The sequence below is a fragment of the Hylobates moloch genome, unplaced genomic scaffold (assembly GCF_009828535.3).
Source record: "Hylobates moloch isolate HMO894 unplaced genomic scaffold, HMol_V3 SCAFFOLD_6, whole genome shotgun sequence".
Classification (NCBI taxonomy): Eukaryota; Metazoa; Chordata; class Mammalia; order Primates; family Hylobatidae; genus Hylobates; species Hylobates moloch.
In genome coordinates, this window is record NW_026652281.1 from 153,908,982 (window position 1) to 153,930,402 (window position 21,421).

General features: G+C 40.6%; 1 protein-coding gene across 5 annotated transcripts in view; it reads left to right on the plus strand.

Annotated features, from left to right (window-relative positions):
* The window catches only part of UIMC1 (ubiquitin interaction motif containing 1), a 109,338-nt gene that overhangs the window by 57,801 nt on the left and 30,116 nt on the right, over positions 1 to 21,421 (plus strand). For all 5 annotated transcript variants that reach the window (XM_032158737.2, XM_032158736.2, XM_058440180.1 and 2 more), the window contains one exon: positions 12,989 to 13,130. In XM_032158737.2, the coding sequence (XP_032014628.1) occupies positions 12,989 to 13,130 (142 nt within the window). The remainder of the gene's footprint in view (positions 1 to 12,988; positions 13,131 to 21,421) is intronic.

The window sequence follows — 21,421 nt, forward strand, 5'->3', positions numbered from 1 at the left end:
AAAGATTTTGGTTACATTGGTGTATGCTTTCTTATCCTGCGCACCTTAAGAAAGGTTCCTTTTTGGCCAGGCGCAGTGGCTCATGCCTGTAATCTGAGCACTTTGGGAGGCTGAGGCAGGCGGATCACGAAGTCAAGAGATTGAGACCATCCTGGCCAACATGGTGAAACCCTGTCTCTACTACAAATACAAAAATTAGCTAGGCGTGGTGGTGTGCATCTGTAGACTCAGCTATTTGGGAGGCTGAGGCAGGAGAATGGCTTGAACCTGGGAGTTGGAGGTTGCAGTGAGCCGAGATCATGCCACTGCATTCCAGCCTGGCAACAGAGCAAGATTCCGTCTCAAAAAAAAAAAAAAAAGAAAAAAAAGAAAGGTTCCTTTTTATATTCTGGAATTTTTTTTTTTTTCCTCCTTAAGACAAAGTCTTGCTCTTGTCTCCCAGGCTGGAGTGCAGTGGTGCGACCTTGGCTCACTGCAATCTCCGCCTCCCGAGTTTTTAGTGATTCTCATGCCTCAGCCTCCCGAGTAACTAGGATTACAGGTGCCCGCCACCATGCCCAGCTAATTTTTGTATTTTAGTAGAGATGGGGTTTTACCATGTTGGCCAGGCTGGTCTCAAACTCCTGACCTCAGGTGATCCACTAGGCCTCCCAAAGTGCTGGGATTACAGGCGTCAGCTACCGTGCCTGGCCTGGGATTTTTAAAAAACAGTTTTTACAGTAGAAGTTAGATCCTCTCCCTGGTCTCTGCGCTGCAGGTAACTGGGTAAATATTCTGCCTTCTTGAATTATGCACACTGCCTGGTTCTCTGGAACCTGATCTGTCACAATTGACCAAGATTCCCTGATGCCAGTGGTGGTAGGAAAGACGATGACACTCCCTGCTGCAGATTGACTGATGACAGATCCTGCTCCATAATGTCAAAATGGCCTCTGGATTGTTTTCTCAGGAAGAAACAGAATCTTCTAAATGGGAATGAGGGAACAGAATATTATTACCATAGTCATCCTAACATACAGAAGAAGCCCTTAGTTAAGGCTGATTTCATACCCATCCATGACTGCAGACGAGACTATTCTTTGTTTGGGTCAAAGAGCATGAACCCTGTTTAGAATTTATGGTGTACATGTCTGTGCTATATATCAAATAGATGGAATCGTAATAGCCTTTCTCACGTTGAATGTCCTCTTTTTGGTGTTGCTGTTTGCTGATATCTGTGGATGTCTCCAGTCTTAGAAGTTTCCATTAAAAGAAGTTAGATATACTGTAGATTTTAAATCATGTACTAGTTACAAGTCACTTATTAGACAGAATGGAACATTTTATGTGCACAAAGATAGCATAAAGGATGTGGACTCTTGCCATTGGGATCTGTGTAGGTCATTTGTCCTAAAATTTCTTGTTTACGGGAAGGTGGTATGGTGTAGTACAAGGAGCTTGAGCATTGCAATTAGAAGACATGGCTTTAAATCCCAGCTCCACCATGTTTTGAATGTTGCGCAAATTAATCGCTTTATTCATTCACTAGGTAGCTATTTATAGTTTGTATACTTTGTGCCAGTCATTGTGTCAGACTCTTGGGATACAAAGATAAATAAGAAAAACAGTCCTTGCACTCAGAGGGTTCTGGTAAGAGAGGAGACAGACATATAAACAGATAATTATAATTTTAATGTGGTCTGACAAAGGTAATGATGGATTCCTAGGGCATTAGGGAAGCACAGAAGAGAAATGCTTTTCTGAATTTGAGTTCTTCATATGTAAAATGGAGGCAGAAATATCTATTTTACTCAGTTGGTTTGCAGGTGAAATTAGATAAAGAATATAAAACACGTAGCAGAGATTTGTCACAAGTAGAAGTATCATGTGGAAAGTCATATTATTTTACTACTTTGTAATATATTACTGTTTATTAGTTTACTAATGACAGAGAGTTGCTTAATAGTATTTGAGGTATTTGGAAGTACCCATGACACAACTGTATGTAGTCCCTCTTGATTTCTGACAATAGTCAGCTTTCTTTGGAAATAGTGTTTCTGAATATCTTGCCTGAGAGTTTCCCTTAGTTGGAGTCTTAGATAAATATCCTATTCTCCGAAGAGCTAATAGAAGTTATTCGGAGTCTCCAGAGCTAGTTTAGTCAGTTAAGTTTTTAAGTAAACTATGTTAAGAGTCGTGTGGTGAGAAGGGGAAGATCCAGAACAAGGAGGTTTCTAAGCTACACATAATTGGGTGGGGGAGGGATGGAGAATTTGGTGATTTGCAGGACATGCTTTTGTTTTCACTGGGTTCATTTCTCTTGAAGTGAGGTGTATTTTTTTTTTTTTTTTTAAGTCTGAAGTTAAGGACCAACAACCTTTAAGATGTCGAGATTCAGTATCTAAGTACCTCTTTTGAAAAATAGTTGTATAATTTTTTTTTTTTTTTTTTTGAGACGGAGTCTCGCCCTGTCACCTGGGCTGGAGTGCAGTGGCTCAATCTCAGCTCCGCAAGCTCCACCTCCCGGATTCACACCATTCTCCTGCCTCAGCCTCCCGAGTAGCTGGGATTACAGGCGCCTGCCACCACACCTGGCTAATTTGTTGTGTTTTTAGTAGAGTCAGGGTTTCACCGTGTTAGCCAGTATGGTCTCCATCTGCTGACCTCATGAACCACCCACCTCGGCCTCCCAAAGTGCTGGGACTACAGGCATGAGCCACGGCGCCTGGCTGAAAAATAGTTGTATAATATTTTAAAAGAAGTAGAAGGGGAGGGGGGAGGGATAGCATTAGGAGATATACCTAATGTAAATGACGAGTTAATGGGTGCAACACACCAACATGGCACGTGTATACATATGTAACAAACCAGCACGTTGTGCACATGTACCATAGAACTTAAAAAAAAAAAAAAAAAAAAAAAAAAAGAAGTAGAAGCAACTCTGCAAAGAAATCCCTGACTGCATGGTCCTAATACAAGCTACTTTGCTTGCCTTTTTGCCCCTTGAGGTTCTTCCATAGTAGTTAATACTTAAATAGACTTTTTAAATGATGCTGGGAAAAAATACCTTATTTTAACATAAAAATGTTCTGAAACCTTCAGGGTTGCCTATGAACAGTGGTTGGAAGTGGGCTTATATTCATAATAAGACAATTGACTACTCCCTCTTGAATACATTAATAGTTAAAGGTACAGTCTCTGCATTGTATAGAGCTGTGATGAATACAAAGGAGTATAATGCTCAATGTGAGCACCAGTGACACATTTGCGTCATATAACATTTGTGTGCTTAGTGAACTTTAGAAGGCCAAGTAACTGCCCATTCACCACTAACTTTAAGTAATTCAAGACTACTTGCAAATTTTAGGGTATATTGATCCCCTTTACCCCCCTGCCATCCTTCTGCTCAAACAGCTTTGCTATTTTTCTTTTTTCTTTTCTTTTCTTATCTTATCTTTTTTGAGACCGGGTCTCCCTCTGTTGCCTAGGCTGGAGTGCAGTGGTAGGATCTCGGCTCACTGAAACCTCCGCCTCCTGGGTTCAAGCGATTCTCCTGCCTCAACCACCTGAGTAGCTGGGACTACAGACATGCACCACCACCCCTGGCTAATTTTTGTATTTTCAGTAGAGACAGGGTTTTGCCACATGAGCCAGGCTGGTCTCAAACTCTTGGCCTCAAGTGATCCATTCAGCTTGGCCTCCCAAAGTGCTGGGGATTATAAGCGTGAGCCATCGCACCCAGCAATTTTTCTTTTGTTTTCTTTCTTTCTTTCTTTCTTTTTGGAGGCAGAGTTTTGCTCTGTCACCCAGGCTGGAGTGCAGTGGTGCGATCTCAGCTCACTGCAGCCTCCGCCTCCCGGGTTTAAGCAATTCTCCTGCCTCAGCCTCCTGAATAGCTGGGATTATAGGTGTGCGCCACCACGCCCAGCTAATTTTTGTATTTTCAGTAGAGATGGGGTTTCACTGTGTTGGCCAGGGTGGTTTTGAACTGGCCTCCTGTGATCTGCCTGCCTTTATTGTGGGATCTGGCCAGCAGCCCACAATGCAACGGGGCTCTCCCTTTGTTCCTAGGCGGATTGGCAGGTTGAGAAATAATAGACACACACAAGATAGTGAAAGCTGGGTCCAGGGGAGTCACCGCCTTCTGGTCCCGCAGTGCCAACAATGCACTGGATATACCAGCATTTATTATTAAGTTTAGTGAGGGCAGGGGTAGGTTAGTGAGGGATTTAGGGTCATTTGATTATGAGGTGAGATGGTCACATGGAGGATGAAGTAATTCTTTAACATAACATTTGTATGTAGAAGTACAGTACATTTCTGTGTAGAAGTATAGTATACAGAGATAAGAATTTACAATATAGTATGTGCCTCAGTAATTTCTAACAGAGCCTTAAAACAGAGACACAATCTTTCCATAACCTATGATTAGCAAGATATTAATCAGCAGTAACAATTGCAACAAAAGCTGGTTACAAACAATCCATGGAAACAGGAGGTGAAGCTAGACAACCAGTTAGACCAGAAATTCTCAGAAGGGAGTATGCCTTAACCCTAAAGAGGACTAGAAGAGCTTTGGCAAGATGAGGGCGTTTATAGCCCTATCTTATCCATATGGACAGATGCCGCCCCCCCCCCCCCCATGCATCCGTTTATAGGCTCTCCACAAGGGTCGCATTCCATTCCCAGAGCTATGAACATCTGCTTTTCTGGGATAGGAACCTTGGTGATGTGAAACCTCCCTGACTGCACGTCCATTCATAGGCTGTCTGCAGGGTGAAGCACATCACGTGCTGTTGGCTTGTTCTGGCAGTCCAACCTGGCATTGTCTTTACACAATCCTGCATGCAATAATCAGGAGCATTTCATCTTTTATTCCATAGCAATAGTTTCAGGGGGTCTCCCTACATCTCCCCCTTTTCTCTGATTTAAATGAACCATAGCAATCATAGCTTGGCACTGATCATGATTGGATTGAAGAATATTTTTTCCAATTTTACACATGAACAATAAAACAGTAGCACAAATTATACACAGAACAAAATTAATGATAGTGGACCCTCCCAAAGATTTTACCCATTGAATGGGGTTGAGATTAGATAATCCCTCAGAGATACCATCTAAAACTTCAGCACCAGGTAAAGCAGTTAAGTGTGCTTGAGAGACCTCAAAAATCTGTTCTTTTAGCTTGCTTATGTCTAAACTTAAATTATCTTCACTTCCTTGTAAATGGCATTTTACTGATTCCCAATTGTGAACAGATTCATTATATTGAAACGGAGTTATACAAAAATCAGAAGTATTCCAATCACGTTGCATTTGTAATCTGTGTCCTAAACTCATAATTTTATCTCCCATCCATGTAACAGTTTGTCTTAGATCATTAATTTGATTAGCCAATTTTTGATCAATACCTGAGAATTCCACATCCGAGTAGAATTTTTTTTGCCATTTATCCACAAAATGAACAGTTTGAATAGATTGATGTAATGCAATTCCAGCAGCAGCAGCAGTCGCAGTAACAGCAATCAAGCCCATTATTATTACAATTAATGTAAAAATAAATCATTTACTCCTTTTAAGAATTTTCTGTAGAATATTGTTAATAACATGGATAGAGGGGGAAGATTCCCAAGGCCTATGTAAGGCTACGGGGAGCCAAATACCTTCTCTGGCTCTGACTATTAAAATACTATGATATTGATTAAAGGATGAGTCAATACAAGTATACAAGTAACAATTAACACAGGTCATTATGTTAGTTTTTGAACTAATATGCATCTTTCCTACTAATAACATATATGGTGGTTTAACACAACTTTTAAGTGGTATAGTTTTGTTGGACTCCATATAGATAGTATACATATTTTGAGGTGACAAGGTGGATTTACTAATAACACTTTCTCCAGCCCAAGCTCTCATACCAGTCTTAGCTATTGTTAATCTCCATAATTCTGAATGTTCAGGTCCTAGGTGGGGAACAATGAGCCTTGACTTTGGAGGGGCAACCCTTGCACCTTTCCACTTAGGAGGAAAAAAGGAGTTAAATCTACGATATAATAGGGGAGGGTTGTCACTACTTTTTTGATAAGTAATATTATAGAGAAAATGTTGACAATCTCTGTGACCTTGGAGCAATCATTAGTAATATGACCTTTGGGAGCCCAGTCAACAATGGTGCAGTGAGAAGAATTAAATAACACAGTTCCTTCTGAGCTAACACAATATTTCCATATTAATTTGTCAGCATTTGAAGACAAGTTGAGAGGACACGCAGGTCCTAAAGGCTTATGTTGGGATGTATGAATATAATCAGTGATTTCTGTTTTGATTTGCCTTAGAGGTTTTAATGAGAGCCCTGATACCAAGTGTCCTAAAGGAGGGATAGAGTGACCAGACGGTAGTGTAACAGCCCAAGTTTGAATATCTAATGAGAGACATCCATTAGTGGGTCCCAGGCACAAAGGTGGATACCTAAAACCTAAAGTGATACTGAAAGGGGTTCCTTCTCTTGAAGGTTGGGCAGGACAGTGATCATCTACAGAACCAGGCATCCAAATACTGTCATTAACATAGACCTCGATAGGAGCGTCCATCCATGTCATGGCTCGAATAAGAGGAGGAAAAGGAATATGGGCCCAATATGTATAGTTTTTAACAGTCTGTGGAGTGACAGAGGGTGGAAGCATCAGTGTTATCAGGAGGAGGCAGAGGTTGAGCCGGATCTGGATCACTGGAGACAAGTTGTTCAGGATGTCTGACTGGATTGTCTGTTGTAAAGGAGTTAGCATGGTCATTTTCTTCTTTTTGATGATTGGATGTGTTGTTTCTTGCTGTGGCGCTTTTTCAGCAAATTTCTCTGTCTCGTTGTTGCATGTATTTTCAGCACATAATTTTAGGTGTCTAGCAGGAATCCAAACAGGAGATTGATGTTCACCTGGGGAGACACAAGCATAATCTCTTCCCCATGTTAAAACAGAACCTTTTGACCATATATTAGATTGAACACCTTTCCACCATACTTCTCTTCCTTGGTTTACCGTAGGACAGTTACCAGAGAAATGTTTTTCGGCAGCAGTAACAGAACTAGATTTAGGAATATTAAGAAAATTTAACGTGAGCAATGCCAAGTTTAGTTGTATGTGAGGGATAGACAACTCCTTATCCCCCTCTTTTGTTTAAGTAATTGTAATTTTTAAAGTTCTGTTGCTTTTTTTTTAACAGTAGCTTGGCCTTGTGGGTTATAAGGAATACCAGTAATATGTTTAATATGCCACTGATCAAGAAAATTTTTAAAAGCTTTACTACAATAGGCTGGACCATCGTCTGTTTTGAGCTCACTAGGAATTCCCATAACCGCAAAACATGAAAACATATGTTTTTTAACTTGAGACGTGGCTTCTCCGGTTTGACAGGTAGCCCAGATGAAATTGGAAAAAGTGTCAACTGTGACGTGTACATAAGCTAATTTTCCAAAAGGAGGAACATGAGTAACATCCATTTGCCAGATAACATTAGGAGAAAGGCCTCGGGGATTAACTCCGGGAGATTGTGTGGGTAAGACAAGAACCTGACATTGAGAACAGTGTTGTACAATTTGTTTAGCTTGTTTCCAACTGAGAGAATATTTATGTTTAAGACATGAGGCATTAGTATGAGTGAGTTGATGAAATTGTTCTGCATCTGTAATGGCTAGAGAAACTAGAGTATCAACTTTATGATTACCACTGGCTAAAGGTCTAGGCAAGTTTGTATGAGAACGAATGTGAGTGATGAAAAAAGGGTGGTTTCGGTTTCTGACAGTTTTCTGTAACAAAGAGAACAAGGAAAACAGATTAGTGTCAGCAATATTTTTGATGGTAGCTGTTTCTATTGCCTTAGTGGCATGGACTACATATGCTGAGTCAGAAACAATATTACAAGGCTGATCAAAATCCTGTAATGCAGAGATAACAGCAAACAACTCAGCTTTTTGAGCAGAAATGTGTGGAGTAGAATTGACTTTATCTTTTGGTCCTACATACCCTGCCTTTCCATTACTGGATCCGTCAGTAAAAATGGTAACGGCTGTCTCTAGTGGTGATGAATGAGTAAGTTTTGGTAGAATCCAGAAAGTATTTCTTAGAAATTGAAAGAATTTTGATTTAGGCAGATGATTATCAATAGTGCCAATAAAGTCAGCCAGATTTAGTCTGCCAGCACAAAGATGTAGAAAAGGCATTTTTAACTTCATTTTTTGACAAAGGGATCACAATAATGTTTGGATCAAAGCCAGAAATTTTAATGATATGTTGACGTCCTAACCCAATTAAAGTGGCTATTTGATCAAGATATATTGAAAGTTTTAGAGGCTGAATTAGGAAGAAATACCCATTCAACTAGAGAATCATTTTGTACTATAAGTCCCGTAGGAGAGTGGATGGAAGGAAAAACTAAAAATTGTAAAGGCAAATTTGGGTCAATACGAGAGACTTGTGCCTCTCTCACTCTTTGTTTTACAAATGACAACTCTTGTTTTGCTGGCTCAGATAGAGAGTGAGGACTGTTTAAATCTGTGTCTCCTGATGAAGTGGGAAATAGATGAGATAATGCATAAGTAGGGATGCCTAGGGTTGGTCTGAGATAATTGATGTCACCCAGTAATTTTTGAAAATCATTTAAGGTGTTTAAATTGTCAGTACGAAGTTGGACCTTTTGGGGCTTAATGGAGCGAGCTTCTAGCTGCATTCCTAAGTACAGAACAGGAGTGGCTTGTTGAATTTTATCAGGAGCAATGTGGAGTCCTGCATTGGCAACAGCTAATTTTAAAGAGGTAAAACATTGAATTAATTCATCTTTAGTGGGGGCAACAATCAGTATATCATCCATATAATGAAGAATGTAATTATTTTTAAAAGTCTGTCGGATAGGTTGTAACACAGTACCGACAAACAACTGAGAAATAGTAGGACTGTTAATCATTCTTTGAGGTAAAACTTTCCATTGATATCTAGCTGCGGGAGCTGAATTGTTAATGGAAGGTATAGTGAAAGCAAATTTTTCACAGTCTGTCTTGTCTAAAGGAATATGAAAAAAGCAGTCTTTAAGGTCAATGATAATTAAAGGCCATTCCTTAGGAATCATGGAGGGGGGAGGGCATACCGGGTTGTAATGCCCTCATAGGTTTAATAACTGCATTAACAGCTCTTAAGTCTGTTACCATTCTCCATTTTCCTGACTTTTTTGTACAACGAACACAGGCGAGTTCCATGGAGACAAGGAGGGCTCAATAGTGTTTGCTTGTAGTAAATCATTAACAATTTTAATTAAAGCCTCCAACTGTGTTTGGACAGCGGCCACTACTCTACCTAAACAGGTGACTCACATCTATTGTGAAGGGGCAGAGGAAAAGAGAGAAAGAGAGTGAGGGCACCGGGATGTAGACTAGGGAGAAGCAGGATTCCAAACCTCTGAAAGAAGGGGTCCCGGAGTGTCAAAAGAAACAGTGGGCTTATAAGAGGGGAGAGGTCCAAAAGGAGAAACAGGCCATTCAGATGAATGCTACACGTCCTCCTCTGGCAGAGGGGGCAATGGCTTAGTAGAAGAAGAGTTAACATATACAGGTTTCAAGATAGGAGGTGGAGGGAGGGGATCATCACCATGTTCCTCCTCTTGGGGAGAAAACAAGGAGAGATCGAATTCTTTTTTATCATCAGAAAGAGGACTAGTAGGGGGGTCAGCTACCCGAGGTAAAGGGGGCGGTTCACCATCCGCGTTAACTTCTGGCAGTTAAAGAGGATCACCAGAACGAAAAGGAAGTAAAGCAACACGAATAAGAGCCCAGTCAGTCCAAATAGAAATAGGAAGTAAAACACCATCTCTCATGAGTTGGTGGAAAGTGGCACCAACTCTATCCCAGTCTAACAGGTCTATAGAACTTTTGTCAGGGAACCAAGGACAATGTTTTTCAATAGTCTGAAATAAGAGAATAAGGTTATTGGAATCAGCCTTGATTCCACCCTGTTTAAGAAGAAGTTTAATAAAAGACAAGACTGGTGTTTAAACTGCGATTGTCCCATGATAACCCTGGAATATTACCGGTCGACAAACCCGAAAAGGGGGGAGAGTCGGAAACAGCGTACCCGGAGACCTTACCGTCGAGACTGAAGACTAGTCGTCACGAACCACACTCGGAGTGCACTGAGCCAAGGAACAAAGGAGGCCACATTGGGCACCAGATATTGCAGGATCTGGCCAGCAGCCCACAATGCAACGGGGCTCTCTCTTTGTTCCTAGGCGGATCGGCAGGTCGAGAAATAATAGACACACACAAGATAGTGAAAGCTGGGTCCAGGAGGATCACCGCCTTCTGGTCCCACGGTGCCAACAATGCACTGGGTATACCAGCATTTATTATTAAGTTTAGTGAGGGCAGGGGTAGGTTAGTGAGAGATTTAGGGTCATTTGATTATGAGGTGAGATGGTCACATGGGGATGAAGTAATTCTTTAACATAACATTTGTATGTAGAAGTACAGTACATTTCTATGTAGAAGTATAGTATACAGAGATAAGAATTTGCAATATAGTATGTGCCTCAGTAATTTCTAACAGAGCCTTAAAACAGAAACACAATCTTTCCATAACCTATGGTTAGCAAGATATTAATCAGCAGTAACAATTGCAACAAAAGCTGGTTACAAACAATCCATGGAAACAGGAGGTGAAGCTAGACAACCGGTTAGACCAGAAATTCTCAGAAGGGAGTATGCCTTAACCCTAAAGAGGACTAGAAGAGCTTTGGCAAGATGAGGGCGTTTATAGCCCTATCTTATCCATATGGACAGACGCCCCCGCCATGCATCCGTTTATAGGCTCTCCACAAGGGTCGCATTCCATTCCCAGAGCTATGAACATCTGCTTTGCTGGGATAGGAATCTTGGTGATGTGAAACCTCCCTGACTGCACGTCCATTCATAGGCTGTCTGCAGGGGGACGCACATCACGTGCTGTTGGCTCGTTCTGGCAGTCCAACCTGGCATTGTCTTTACACAATCCTGCATGCAATTTTGTACTTATAATAATCAGGAGCATTTCATCTTTTATTCCATAGCAATAGTTTCAGGGGGTCTCCCTACATGCCGTGGCCTCCAAAGTGCTGGGATTACTGGTGTGAGCCACCGTGCCTGGCCAGCTTTGCAATTTTTCAAGCTTTACAACTTTTCCTTTTAAGATTTATGAACAGAGGAACCTGGATTTGTGAGAAGCTTAGTGATTAAATTTGGAAAACATAGCACCTAGAACTTCCAGACCCACTTGACTTTCCCCACCTTGGAGAGAAGAATAATAAATAGAACCTGATAGTTTCTTAATTCCTTGCAGGATCCGCTTCCAGAAACAAAGTAGAATGGAAGGGAGGCTTTTTATTTCTGCCACAATATGATAGAAGGGAATTACCGAAGGTTTTGATGCCAAGTGGGCCTGGGTTTGTTCACTTAGTAACTTTGTGACCAGCAGGTTACTTTGCTTTTCCAAGCCTCAGTTTCCCCTTCTGTAATAGTAGAGCTAGTGATACTTCTGTCCAGTGGCTTGTTGGGAGGGATGGTTATGGAAAATGACTGGTGGAGCCTGCATAGTGTAAGAACTCAACCACTGTTAGTCCCTTTCTCATCTTTTAGGTTTTACGCCTTTAGAGTATGTCTTTTAATGAAAGGCAGGTGGTGTTGAAAACAGGACATTTTCTGGCAGTTTGACTTGGTATTTAGATGGCCTGTTTTCATCTCTGCCGGATCACACTCATAAGCATGAGGTTTTAGAGATAGCCCCAACCCCTTACCCCAAAAGATCCAGTTGACTCAGAAGTCAAATTTTCTATGCATTGAAGTTTTGGTCGTGTTTTGTTCTTGTATCAGAAGATATTTTATTTGTTTTTGTCATGTAGTAAGGTGTAATGACAGCCCGGGTGTCCCTTGCTTTAAAGGTAAGCAGTAGCTATGCAGGACGTTTTCACATTGATTGGATATGACATGCTGTCCTTTGAAGCAAGTGTTAGGCAGTAGTGCTGCAGTGCTCACACACATTGTTGAATTAATCACTGCAGAGTTCTTGGCTCTGATCAACCTGTGTAGGTAAAATAAAACTGCCTTTAAGAGATACCAGCAACTGTAGGAGAAATGATGACTACAAAACAGAGAGGAATAAGAGATAGGTTTAAGAGTGGCTTTGGCAGAATTGATTATTTTAACTAATGAATTCTTTGGTGCTTCTTAAGTATGTAGATCTTAGTTTCTTCTTTTCAATCCAGAAAGTCACAAATAAAACACAGGTCTTAGGTCTTATGGGTCTAAGTACAGACTTATGTTCTTAACTTAAATCCTAGTTGTGCTGTTTTTGGCTTAGAGCTCTTTTGTTTTCCAACTCCTTATGTCTTAAAGTCACTTACAGTAATAACAGTCCTTTTGTGAAATTGAAAATGTGTCCTTAAGGTGCTGTTGATATGCAAAATGTGAAACCCAGCAGGCACAGCACACTGATGCAGTGAGGATTGTGCCTTACAATGTGGTAGAGATCAGTGCCCTCAAGTTTTTGAGGCAGATACTAGTCCTTCGTTTGAATCTCAACACTCCCACTTACTTGTTGTGACTTTGCAAATTGCTTTACTGTTTTATACAAGTACTTTTCTCACGTGTAAAAAAGGAGTATGCTAATAACTTTGTACGATTGAGTAATACATATAGAGTGTTTAAATACATAGTTGTCAGTGTAAGTATACCTATATATAAACGAGTAATATATAAACTTACATATAAACGAGTAATACATGTAGAGTGTTTAATACATAGTTGGCAGTATAAGGCACTGAATAAGTATTAACTCTATCAGTAGTATCTCTCAATCTTTACTCCTGAATTTGATAAGCTGTTGTTGTCTCTTTCAAAGTAAGTGAAATATGGGGTGGAGTCTCTTGCAGTTCGTTGTAGGGAATGATATGAACTAAAGCTGTTATAATTGCTCTTTGTCATGTTCTTCAGGTTGATGCTGAGAAGGAAATAGCTATTTCTACCTTCTCATCCAGTAACCAGGTATCCTGCCCGCTATGTGACCAACGCTTTCCACCCACAAAGATTGAACGACATGCCATGTACTGCAATGGTCTGATGGGGGAAGATACAGGTAAAGACCCACCAGGACAGCCAAACTCTTACTTTTTTGTGTGGTGGTTTTATAATCCTATACATTACAATGCAGGGAAAAAACAGATAGCTGTTCTTCAAAGTTGAAGTTGTTATTGGTCTTGGGTTTTTTCTATCTAGTTATTTTTCTAGTACTTTTATGTTCATCATTACTTTTAGCAGGTATTTTGTCTTGTTACACATACCTCAGGAGAACTGGAAGGGAAAAGTCTTTCATTTTTTAATGTTTTTGTTTGTTTGTTCCGTTTGTTTGTTTTTTGAGCCAGAGTCTCTCTCTGTTGCCCATGCTGGATTGCAGTGGCACAATCTTGGCTTTCTGCAACCTCCGCCTCCCAGGTTCAAACGATTCTCTTGCCTTAGCCTCCCAAGTAGCTGGGACTACAGGCTTGCGCCACCATGCCTGGCTAATTTTTTTTGTACTTTTTTTCAGTAGAGACAGGGTTTCGCCATGTTGGCCAGGCTGCTCTTGAACTCGTGACCGCAAGTGATCCTCCTGCCTTGGCCTCCCAAAGTGCTGGGATTACAGGTGTGACCCACTGCACCTGGCCCAACCTTTTTTTTTTTTTTTTTTTCTGAGATGGAGTCTTGCTCTGTCGCCCAGGCTGGAGTGCAGTGGTGCGATCTTGGCTCACTGTAAGCTCTGCCTCCTGGGTTCACACCATTCTCCTGCCTCAGCCTCCCGAGTAGCTGGGACTACAGGTGCCTGCCACCATGCCCAGCTAATTTTTGTTATTTTTTTTTTTTTAGTAGAGATGGGGTTTCACTGTATTAGCCATGATGGTCTCCATCTCCTGACCTCGTGATCTGCCCGCCTCGGCCTCCCAAAGTGTTGGGATTACAGGTGTGAGCTACTGCGCCCAGCCTGCACCTGGCCCATCTTCTAACATATTAACTTATTCTTTTACACAGGTAGGCTAAAAATCAGTGCAGTGCAGTGGACCTTGCATTTCAACTTATGTATTCAAATATTGAGATTCCTGTGGAACTTGAGGAACTAAGTTCTAGAGTTGCCCATTTTTCATTCAAAATAAACCCCTTGTAGGTTTTTTTCCTCTTTTGTAGTTTAATAGAAATTCTACCTAGAGTCAGCAGCTGAAAAGTATCACTAATTTACATTCATGTCCTACATATCATATCTCTGCTGAGTTACCGAGGAGCTGTTGGTTTATCTCTTTAAGAGTGTAGCAAAGGCCAGGCGCGGTGGTTCATGCCTGTAATCCCAACACTTTGGGAGGCTGAGGCAGGTGGGTCACCTGAGGTCGGGAGTTCGAGACCAGCCTGGCCAACATGGTGAACCCCTGTTTCTACTAAAAATACAAAAAATTAACCAGGCGTGGTGCTGGGCTCCTGTAATCCCAGCTACTCAGGAGGCTGAGTCAGGAGAATTGCTTGAACCTGGGAGGCAGAGGTTGCAATGAGCTGAGATCGTGCCATTGCACTCCAGCCTGGGCAACAAGAGTGAAACTTCATCTCAAAAAAAAAAAAAAAAAGTCTGTACCAAAATCCCTAGTTTTCAGACAGCACAAGACATTGATCAAGAAAATCTTGTTAATCACAGCCCTTGAAATACCACCTCTGATTTGGCCTGTTTATGATTTTAAACTCTAAATATAGTCACGTCAGCACAGCTCTCTGTGGTCTAACATGCTGAATGTAAACCTAGGTAATTGGAAGTGTTGCAGTGTTCTTCTCAGTGCTACTTGATTCCTGTAACTTAGGTGTATTTAAGTGTGACATTGTATAATTGTGAAGTGTTTTTTAAATTAAGATTACCAGAGAGGCAAGGCACGTGTTATTTACTTTTCTTGAAGTAATATACTTTTTAGTTATTAAATAAGGAAGTACATAAACACTTAATTTAATAAATTTGTTGATTTTTCTGATTATAAAGTAGTACATGTTCATTGTAATAATAATGGCTTACATTTATTGAATACTTAAAATTAGGCACTATTTACATAAATGGGACCATGCTATATATAGCTCTCTCTATATATTATTCTGCAACTTGTCTTTTTTATTTAGCAGTAAATTTAGCTCTTTCCATGTGCAGATAAATTTTTGACATAGTTGAGGTTTGACTGTATGTAAAATTTTATATTCTGCTTTTTCTATTTAATAGCATAAATATTTCATCATGTCACAAAGTTATTTATAAAAATATTTTTAATGCCTACATAATATTTGGTAACCTGGATTGCTGTCATTTACTTAATTATTACATATTTGAAATGCTTCAAGTTACTGTGTTATAATCACACGGTACTGAGCCTCTTAGCCTAAAATTGTCACTGTATTTTGGGATTATTTCCTAGGGATATGTTCCCATATAGGGTGACAGTAACGTAGGCTCTGGAGGGCCAGTCAGTTTGAGCTTGAGTCCCACCTCTGTTACTGACTTACTAGTGTGTGACCCTGTGCTAATTTCCAAGCTTCCCTTTATGCATCTGTGAAATAATAATAATTACCTTGTTCAGTTTTTGTGAGGTTAAATGAGATATTTTAAGGAAAGTACTTAACACAGTACCAAGCACATAGTAAATAAATACGTAAGAACTATTAGCTGTTGTTACTATTCCCAGTAGTGAAATTACTGTGTCAGAGATTTTTTTTTTTAAGGGTCTCTATGCATAGCATTGTAGTCCCTGAAAACAATGAAAGTTGAGGACCTAAATCTGGCTATCAACCACTTTTAGTGGGAGAGCACTGAAGGACTACAATCTAGATGCAGTTTTAATTTGACAAAACTCTTTGGTCTGATTTTTTTTGTTTAGCTGAGCATTCCAGTGACTAAAAGAATTCTGGGGCTGAGCATTTCGAAGGAAAGAGACTATCTTGTCTGTCTTACAAAGCACTTACACAGCTGGTATTGGGTATCTGAGTCAATGACTTATTGAACACAATATCAAGGTCCAGAAATAAATGAGTTTGAGAAACTGAATGCCCCATTGAGCTCTAGGAATAGATGACCTCCTTCAGGTCAGAATGATCAGGTAAGAAGTAGTATAGGATAGCTTCTACTGACATCTCCCATACTGAATTCCACTAGTTGGTGCTAAAATAGGAAGCTTTGGCATTTATGACTGTCAGATATCTTTTAATTACAAGATAATTGCCGTTAAGCCTATTCTTCCTTACTGGAGTGTGGTGAGAGAACTCAAACTCACATCCCCAAATCCTTGTGGTTGAAATTGATTCAGGCTTGTTCCTGAATTTTCTCAAACCAATTTTCAGACTTATGCCACTAGAACCAGGCCATTTAGGTGGGCAAAGTAGACTGAGTCTTATCATCATCATCATCCATTCAGGGAGGACATTTCAGGTTCTCCTTGTTCTGCTGGGTCTAGGATCAGTGACCCTGTCTAATGCTGTTCAATTGGATTTACATTCTGGATATCGCAGACTTTCAGACATGATAGATGTAAATGTGTTTTTTGATACAATAGAAAGCTGTATATTCTCGGCATCATATGTCTTTATAGCTTTGATGCGACTACCCCAGACCTCCATGTGAAGATGTCTCCTATATCCTGAATGACAGTCACACTTTCTTTTTCATAGGGAAATTTGTTATAAAAACTAGTTTAGAAGACAAATCTAGAATATAGTCATGTGTTGCTCAGTGATGGGGACGTGTTCTGAGAAATGTGTCATTAAGTGATTTTGTTGTGCAAACATCATAGAGTGAGTGTACTTACACAAACCTTGATGGTGTAGTCTACTACACACCTAGGCTATAAGGTATAGCCTATTGATCTTGGGCTACAAACCTGTACAGTGTGTTACCATACCAAACACTGTAGTCACTTGTAACACAATGGTATTTGTGTATCTAAACACATCTAAACACAGAAAAGGTATAGTAAAAATATGGTATTATAATTTTATGGCACCCCCATCGTATAGATGGTCCGTTGTTGGCTGAAATGTCTTTTTGTGGCACATGACTGTACTACATCCTTCTTTTCAATGCCAACGTGTCTACCTAGAGCCAGAAGTTTTCTTCTTTTCTATCACCTATTACTTCATATTTACCTTTAATTAATCCAGATATTTTGGAGCTTTTTTTTTTTTTTTTTTTTGAGATGGGGTCTCACTCTGTCACCCAGGCTGGATTACAGTGGTACGATTACAGCTCATTGCAACCTCTGCCTCCTGGGCTCCAGTGATTCTCCAACCTCATTCTCATGAGTAGCTGGGACTATGGGCACACACCACCCCACCTGGCTAGTTTTTTATATCTTCTTTTGTAGAGACGGGATCTCACCATGTTGCCCAGGCTGGTCTTGAACTCCTGGGCTCAAGCAGGCATCCCGCTTTGGTGTCCTAAAGTGTTGGGATTACAGGCGTGAGCCACCTTGCCTGGCATTGCACTTTTTTTTTTTTTTTCTTTTATGGTGCTAGGTCTTCTGAAGCTTACTAAAGAAGTTTTAAGATATCTGTCTTCAAGGAGCTTGCATTATCAATGGTGAAATAAGCGTTTCCCCAAGAAATTAATTACAAGATGACACAAGTGAATAATTGTGTACCCAAGTAAATGTCCCTGACAATGGGAGAGAGGAGAGCTGCAGTGAATAAGGATGAGATCCCAGAAAGAGTGGGCTTAGCCTTAGCTTTGCAGGTTGGTTAGGTCTGGATAAACCCATAGCAAGGTAGAGGGCCCTTTCCCCTCCTGTGGGTTTAGATAAGATAAGAAGCAAGGGAAATGGCCACTAAACATCTTAATCTTCCTAAGAGAGCTCTCTGTTGATTTTTCAGGCCCTATGAGAGGGAGCAGGGTGCCCTCACTGGAACCATTCTACACTCTGCATGTTCCCCTACTTTCCTGGGAACAGAGCTTGGGGATGTAGGTGGGTTGGGGAAGTAGAGGAATTATGCAGAGCACCTGCTAGTGTACGTGGTGTACAATAGGTACTCAGTACGTTTGATCTCTTTACTTGATTTCCCCACCAGCTTGCCTGCCCCGTCTTCCTTGCCAGAGACAGAAGTTAGTGATTGTGCTGGTTCCTCTTAGCTTTATATGACTGGAGACAGAGGCCAGGCTCCCAACCTAGTTTTTAAATCTTTTGTAAAAGGAAGCCTTTTTTTACTGTGAAAGGAAAGGAGTAATTTTCCATTTTTTTTTTTTTTTTTTTTGAGACAGGATCTTACTCTGTAGCCCAGGCTGGAGTGCAGTGGTGGAATCATGGCTCCCTGCAGCCTCAACCTCCCAGGCTCAAGTGATCCTTCTGCCTCAGCCTCCCAAGTAGCTGGGACCACAGGTGCATGCCATCACGCCTGGCTAATTTTTTGTTTTTTGTAGAGATGGAGTCTTTTTATGCTGCTTAGGCTGGTCTTGAACTCCTGGGCTCAAGTGATTCTCCTGCATTGGCCTCCCAGAGTGCTGGGATTATAGGCCTAGGCCAACATGCCAGGCAAGTTACTTTTCTTGAAGACACATAAGCCAAGTTGGGGAGACCATTAGCCCAATGCCTAAGGGGCGGAATAAGAGAGGGCTTAACCTCCCAGTATTAAGTATCTAGCTTTTCACTCCTTCCTGTCTTCCCCTGAAGCGGATCCTAGACGTGCTTGGTTTGGCTGTGTAAAAGAAATAGCAATTAGAATCATTTACATAAGGTGTCTACTATTTATGCCTACTTACCGTGCAGCACAGTAACAATTATGCATATCATTAAATATATGTCTGACTAACTTTGCTATAAGTTTTGATTATGATACTACACACTGGTTAAGTTGGCTCAGTCTACTCAGTTGTTTGCTCAATGACGTTGTCTATTCAGAACTACGAAAAATTAGAGGGAATGCTTTTGTTTTTTATTTGGGATGAAGTCTCACTCTGTTGCCCAGGCTGGAGTGCAGTGGTACGATCTCGACTCCGGCAAGCTCTGCCTCCCAGGTTCACACCATTCTCCTGCGTCAGCCTCCCGAGTAGCTGGGACTACAGGCGCCCGCCACCACACTCGGCTAATTTTTTGTATTTTTAGTAGAGACAGGATTTCACCGTGTTAGCCAGGATGGTCTGGATCTCCTGACCTCATGATCTGCCCACCTTGGCCTCCCTAAGTGCTGAGATTACAGGCATAAGCCACCACACCCGGCCGAGGGAATGCTCTTTAAAGGTAATGTTTGAGGGGAGAAGATTGACTACGTTGATCTAGACTAGAACAAATGCACATTGCCTTTGCATTTACTTTCTGGAAAATGTATCTAAGGCCAATTGTGTTAAACACCTAGGGAGAATAAAAGCCCCCATTTACTCATTCAATACATATTTATTGTATACCTACTATATAACAGATACAGTGAGCAGAATATACAATTAACAGAATATAAGCCCCTGTTCTCATGGAGCTTATTTTCTAGTAGTGGGAGGCAGACAAGAAAACAGTAAATATACAGTATTTCAAGTGGTGATAAGTACTTTAGAGAAAAAAGTAAAGCAAAGGGAGAGGGGAATAGGGAATACTGAGGTCTCAGGAGGTAGCAATATAAAATAGGTGATCAGGGAAGGTCTCCTTGAGAAGATGACATTTGAACAGGGACCTAGAGTAAGTGAGGGAATAAGCTAAGAAGATCGTGAGGTGGGGAGAGTGCTACAGGTAGAAGGAACAATAAATGCAAAAACCCTGAGGTGTGAACAGGTTGAATGTGGCTGGATTAGAGTAAGTAAAGGAGAGATAAACAGTGAAACCAGAGAGGTAACGGGAGGAGTGCAGATGGACAGATCACAGGGTTCTTAGGCCACAATAAGGGCTTTGGCTTTTCCTTGAGCAAGGGAGGAACCACTGGAGGGACTTGAGCAAAGAATTAATATTTAAGCAAAGGATCACTCCACTCTGGCTGCTACTATGTGGACAGTAGATTACTGGGTTGTGGGACAGGGGTGGAAGCTGGGAAAATAGAGTCATTATTTTGTTTTTGGCACTATGATAAAGTAGAAGAAATGCTGGTTTTAGAACTAGGCAGCTCAGCTGTAATATTTCCTAACTGGCTAATATTTGACTAGTTACCTCTTTCAGGATCAGGTTCCTCGTTTGTAAAATTAGTATGAGGATTGCCATGAGAATCACAGACACTTTGTGAAGTACCAGGCATTGTGACTAGCATGTAATAGGTATGCAATAAACGGTGGCTGCTATTATTATTGACTGTGCTTTCCTGTCTGTGTAGTCTTTCTGAGGTCTGTGTTTCTGTGTGATGATGAGACATAAAAGATAAGCCACTAGTTGGGTAGAACTAAGGGAAAGAAGAAAGGCAAGGCATAAGAGTCAAAGGGGTAAGAATAAGTTAGGGAGAAATAGATTATAGGAGAGTTAGGGAAGCTGAAGGCATTAACTATATACACTTTGAATCTAGATAGAGGGTGTGGTTTAGAGTCAGAATACTGCTAGGAGTGGCCTTTCTCTTCAGGGATATCTCCTGGAAAAATAATGGTGGATGGGTGGGTAGGTAGGAGGAGTTAGGAATTCTTATTATAGATATGCCTGAGAGTTAACAGAGAAGGACCAAGGCCTAAAATAGGCTTGACTTGTGACTAAGCAAAAATGTGTAAGACCTCAGTATCTCTAAGTAAAACTTATTTCTTAAATTAGACAAAGTTGGGACTTGTTCTGTTCTATATATGCCTACCTAAATGTAATTTGTACCCTGTCCAGTCTTCTCACTTATATTAATAATGGCCTTTATAGTACCCAGGATAATTAAGTATATTGCTATATTGCTACTGGTACCTAGCTACTGAGATATTGACAATTGTGAAATAGCCTAGGTTTTATAGAAGTAATACGGATTTTGGGGACAGACTGACCTGTGGGGATATATACAAATCAAATAGGGGCCCTGATCTCACTGACATTTCAGTTCAATTAGGTAGATAAGACATGCACATGCATAACTGTAATGCAAGGTCAGAACTACTAAGGGACATACAAATAAAAATACTGTAGTGTTTCAGAGGAAATACAGTTAGAGATTGAGAGGGAAGAATATTAATGTAAGAGAACGGTAGGCTAAAATCACATAAATAGAAAAATGTGAAGAGTGTGTAGGAAAGAACAAGCAATTCAGTGTAGTTGTAGTGTGGGCATTATGAAAGGAAATGGTAGGCAGTTGGAGAATGACAAATGTAACTTGAATCATATGGGTTAACATTTGTGTGAATTATGTGGGTCAACATTATGGAACAGCATTTTTTTCAACTCTAAAAGAATTATTGGTATGTGTTACTAAAATAATTATTTGTGTGTTTACCCTCGTTGTAGTATATAGGAC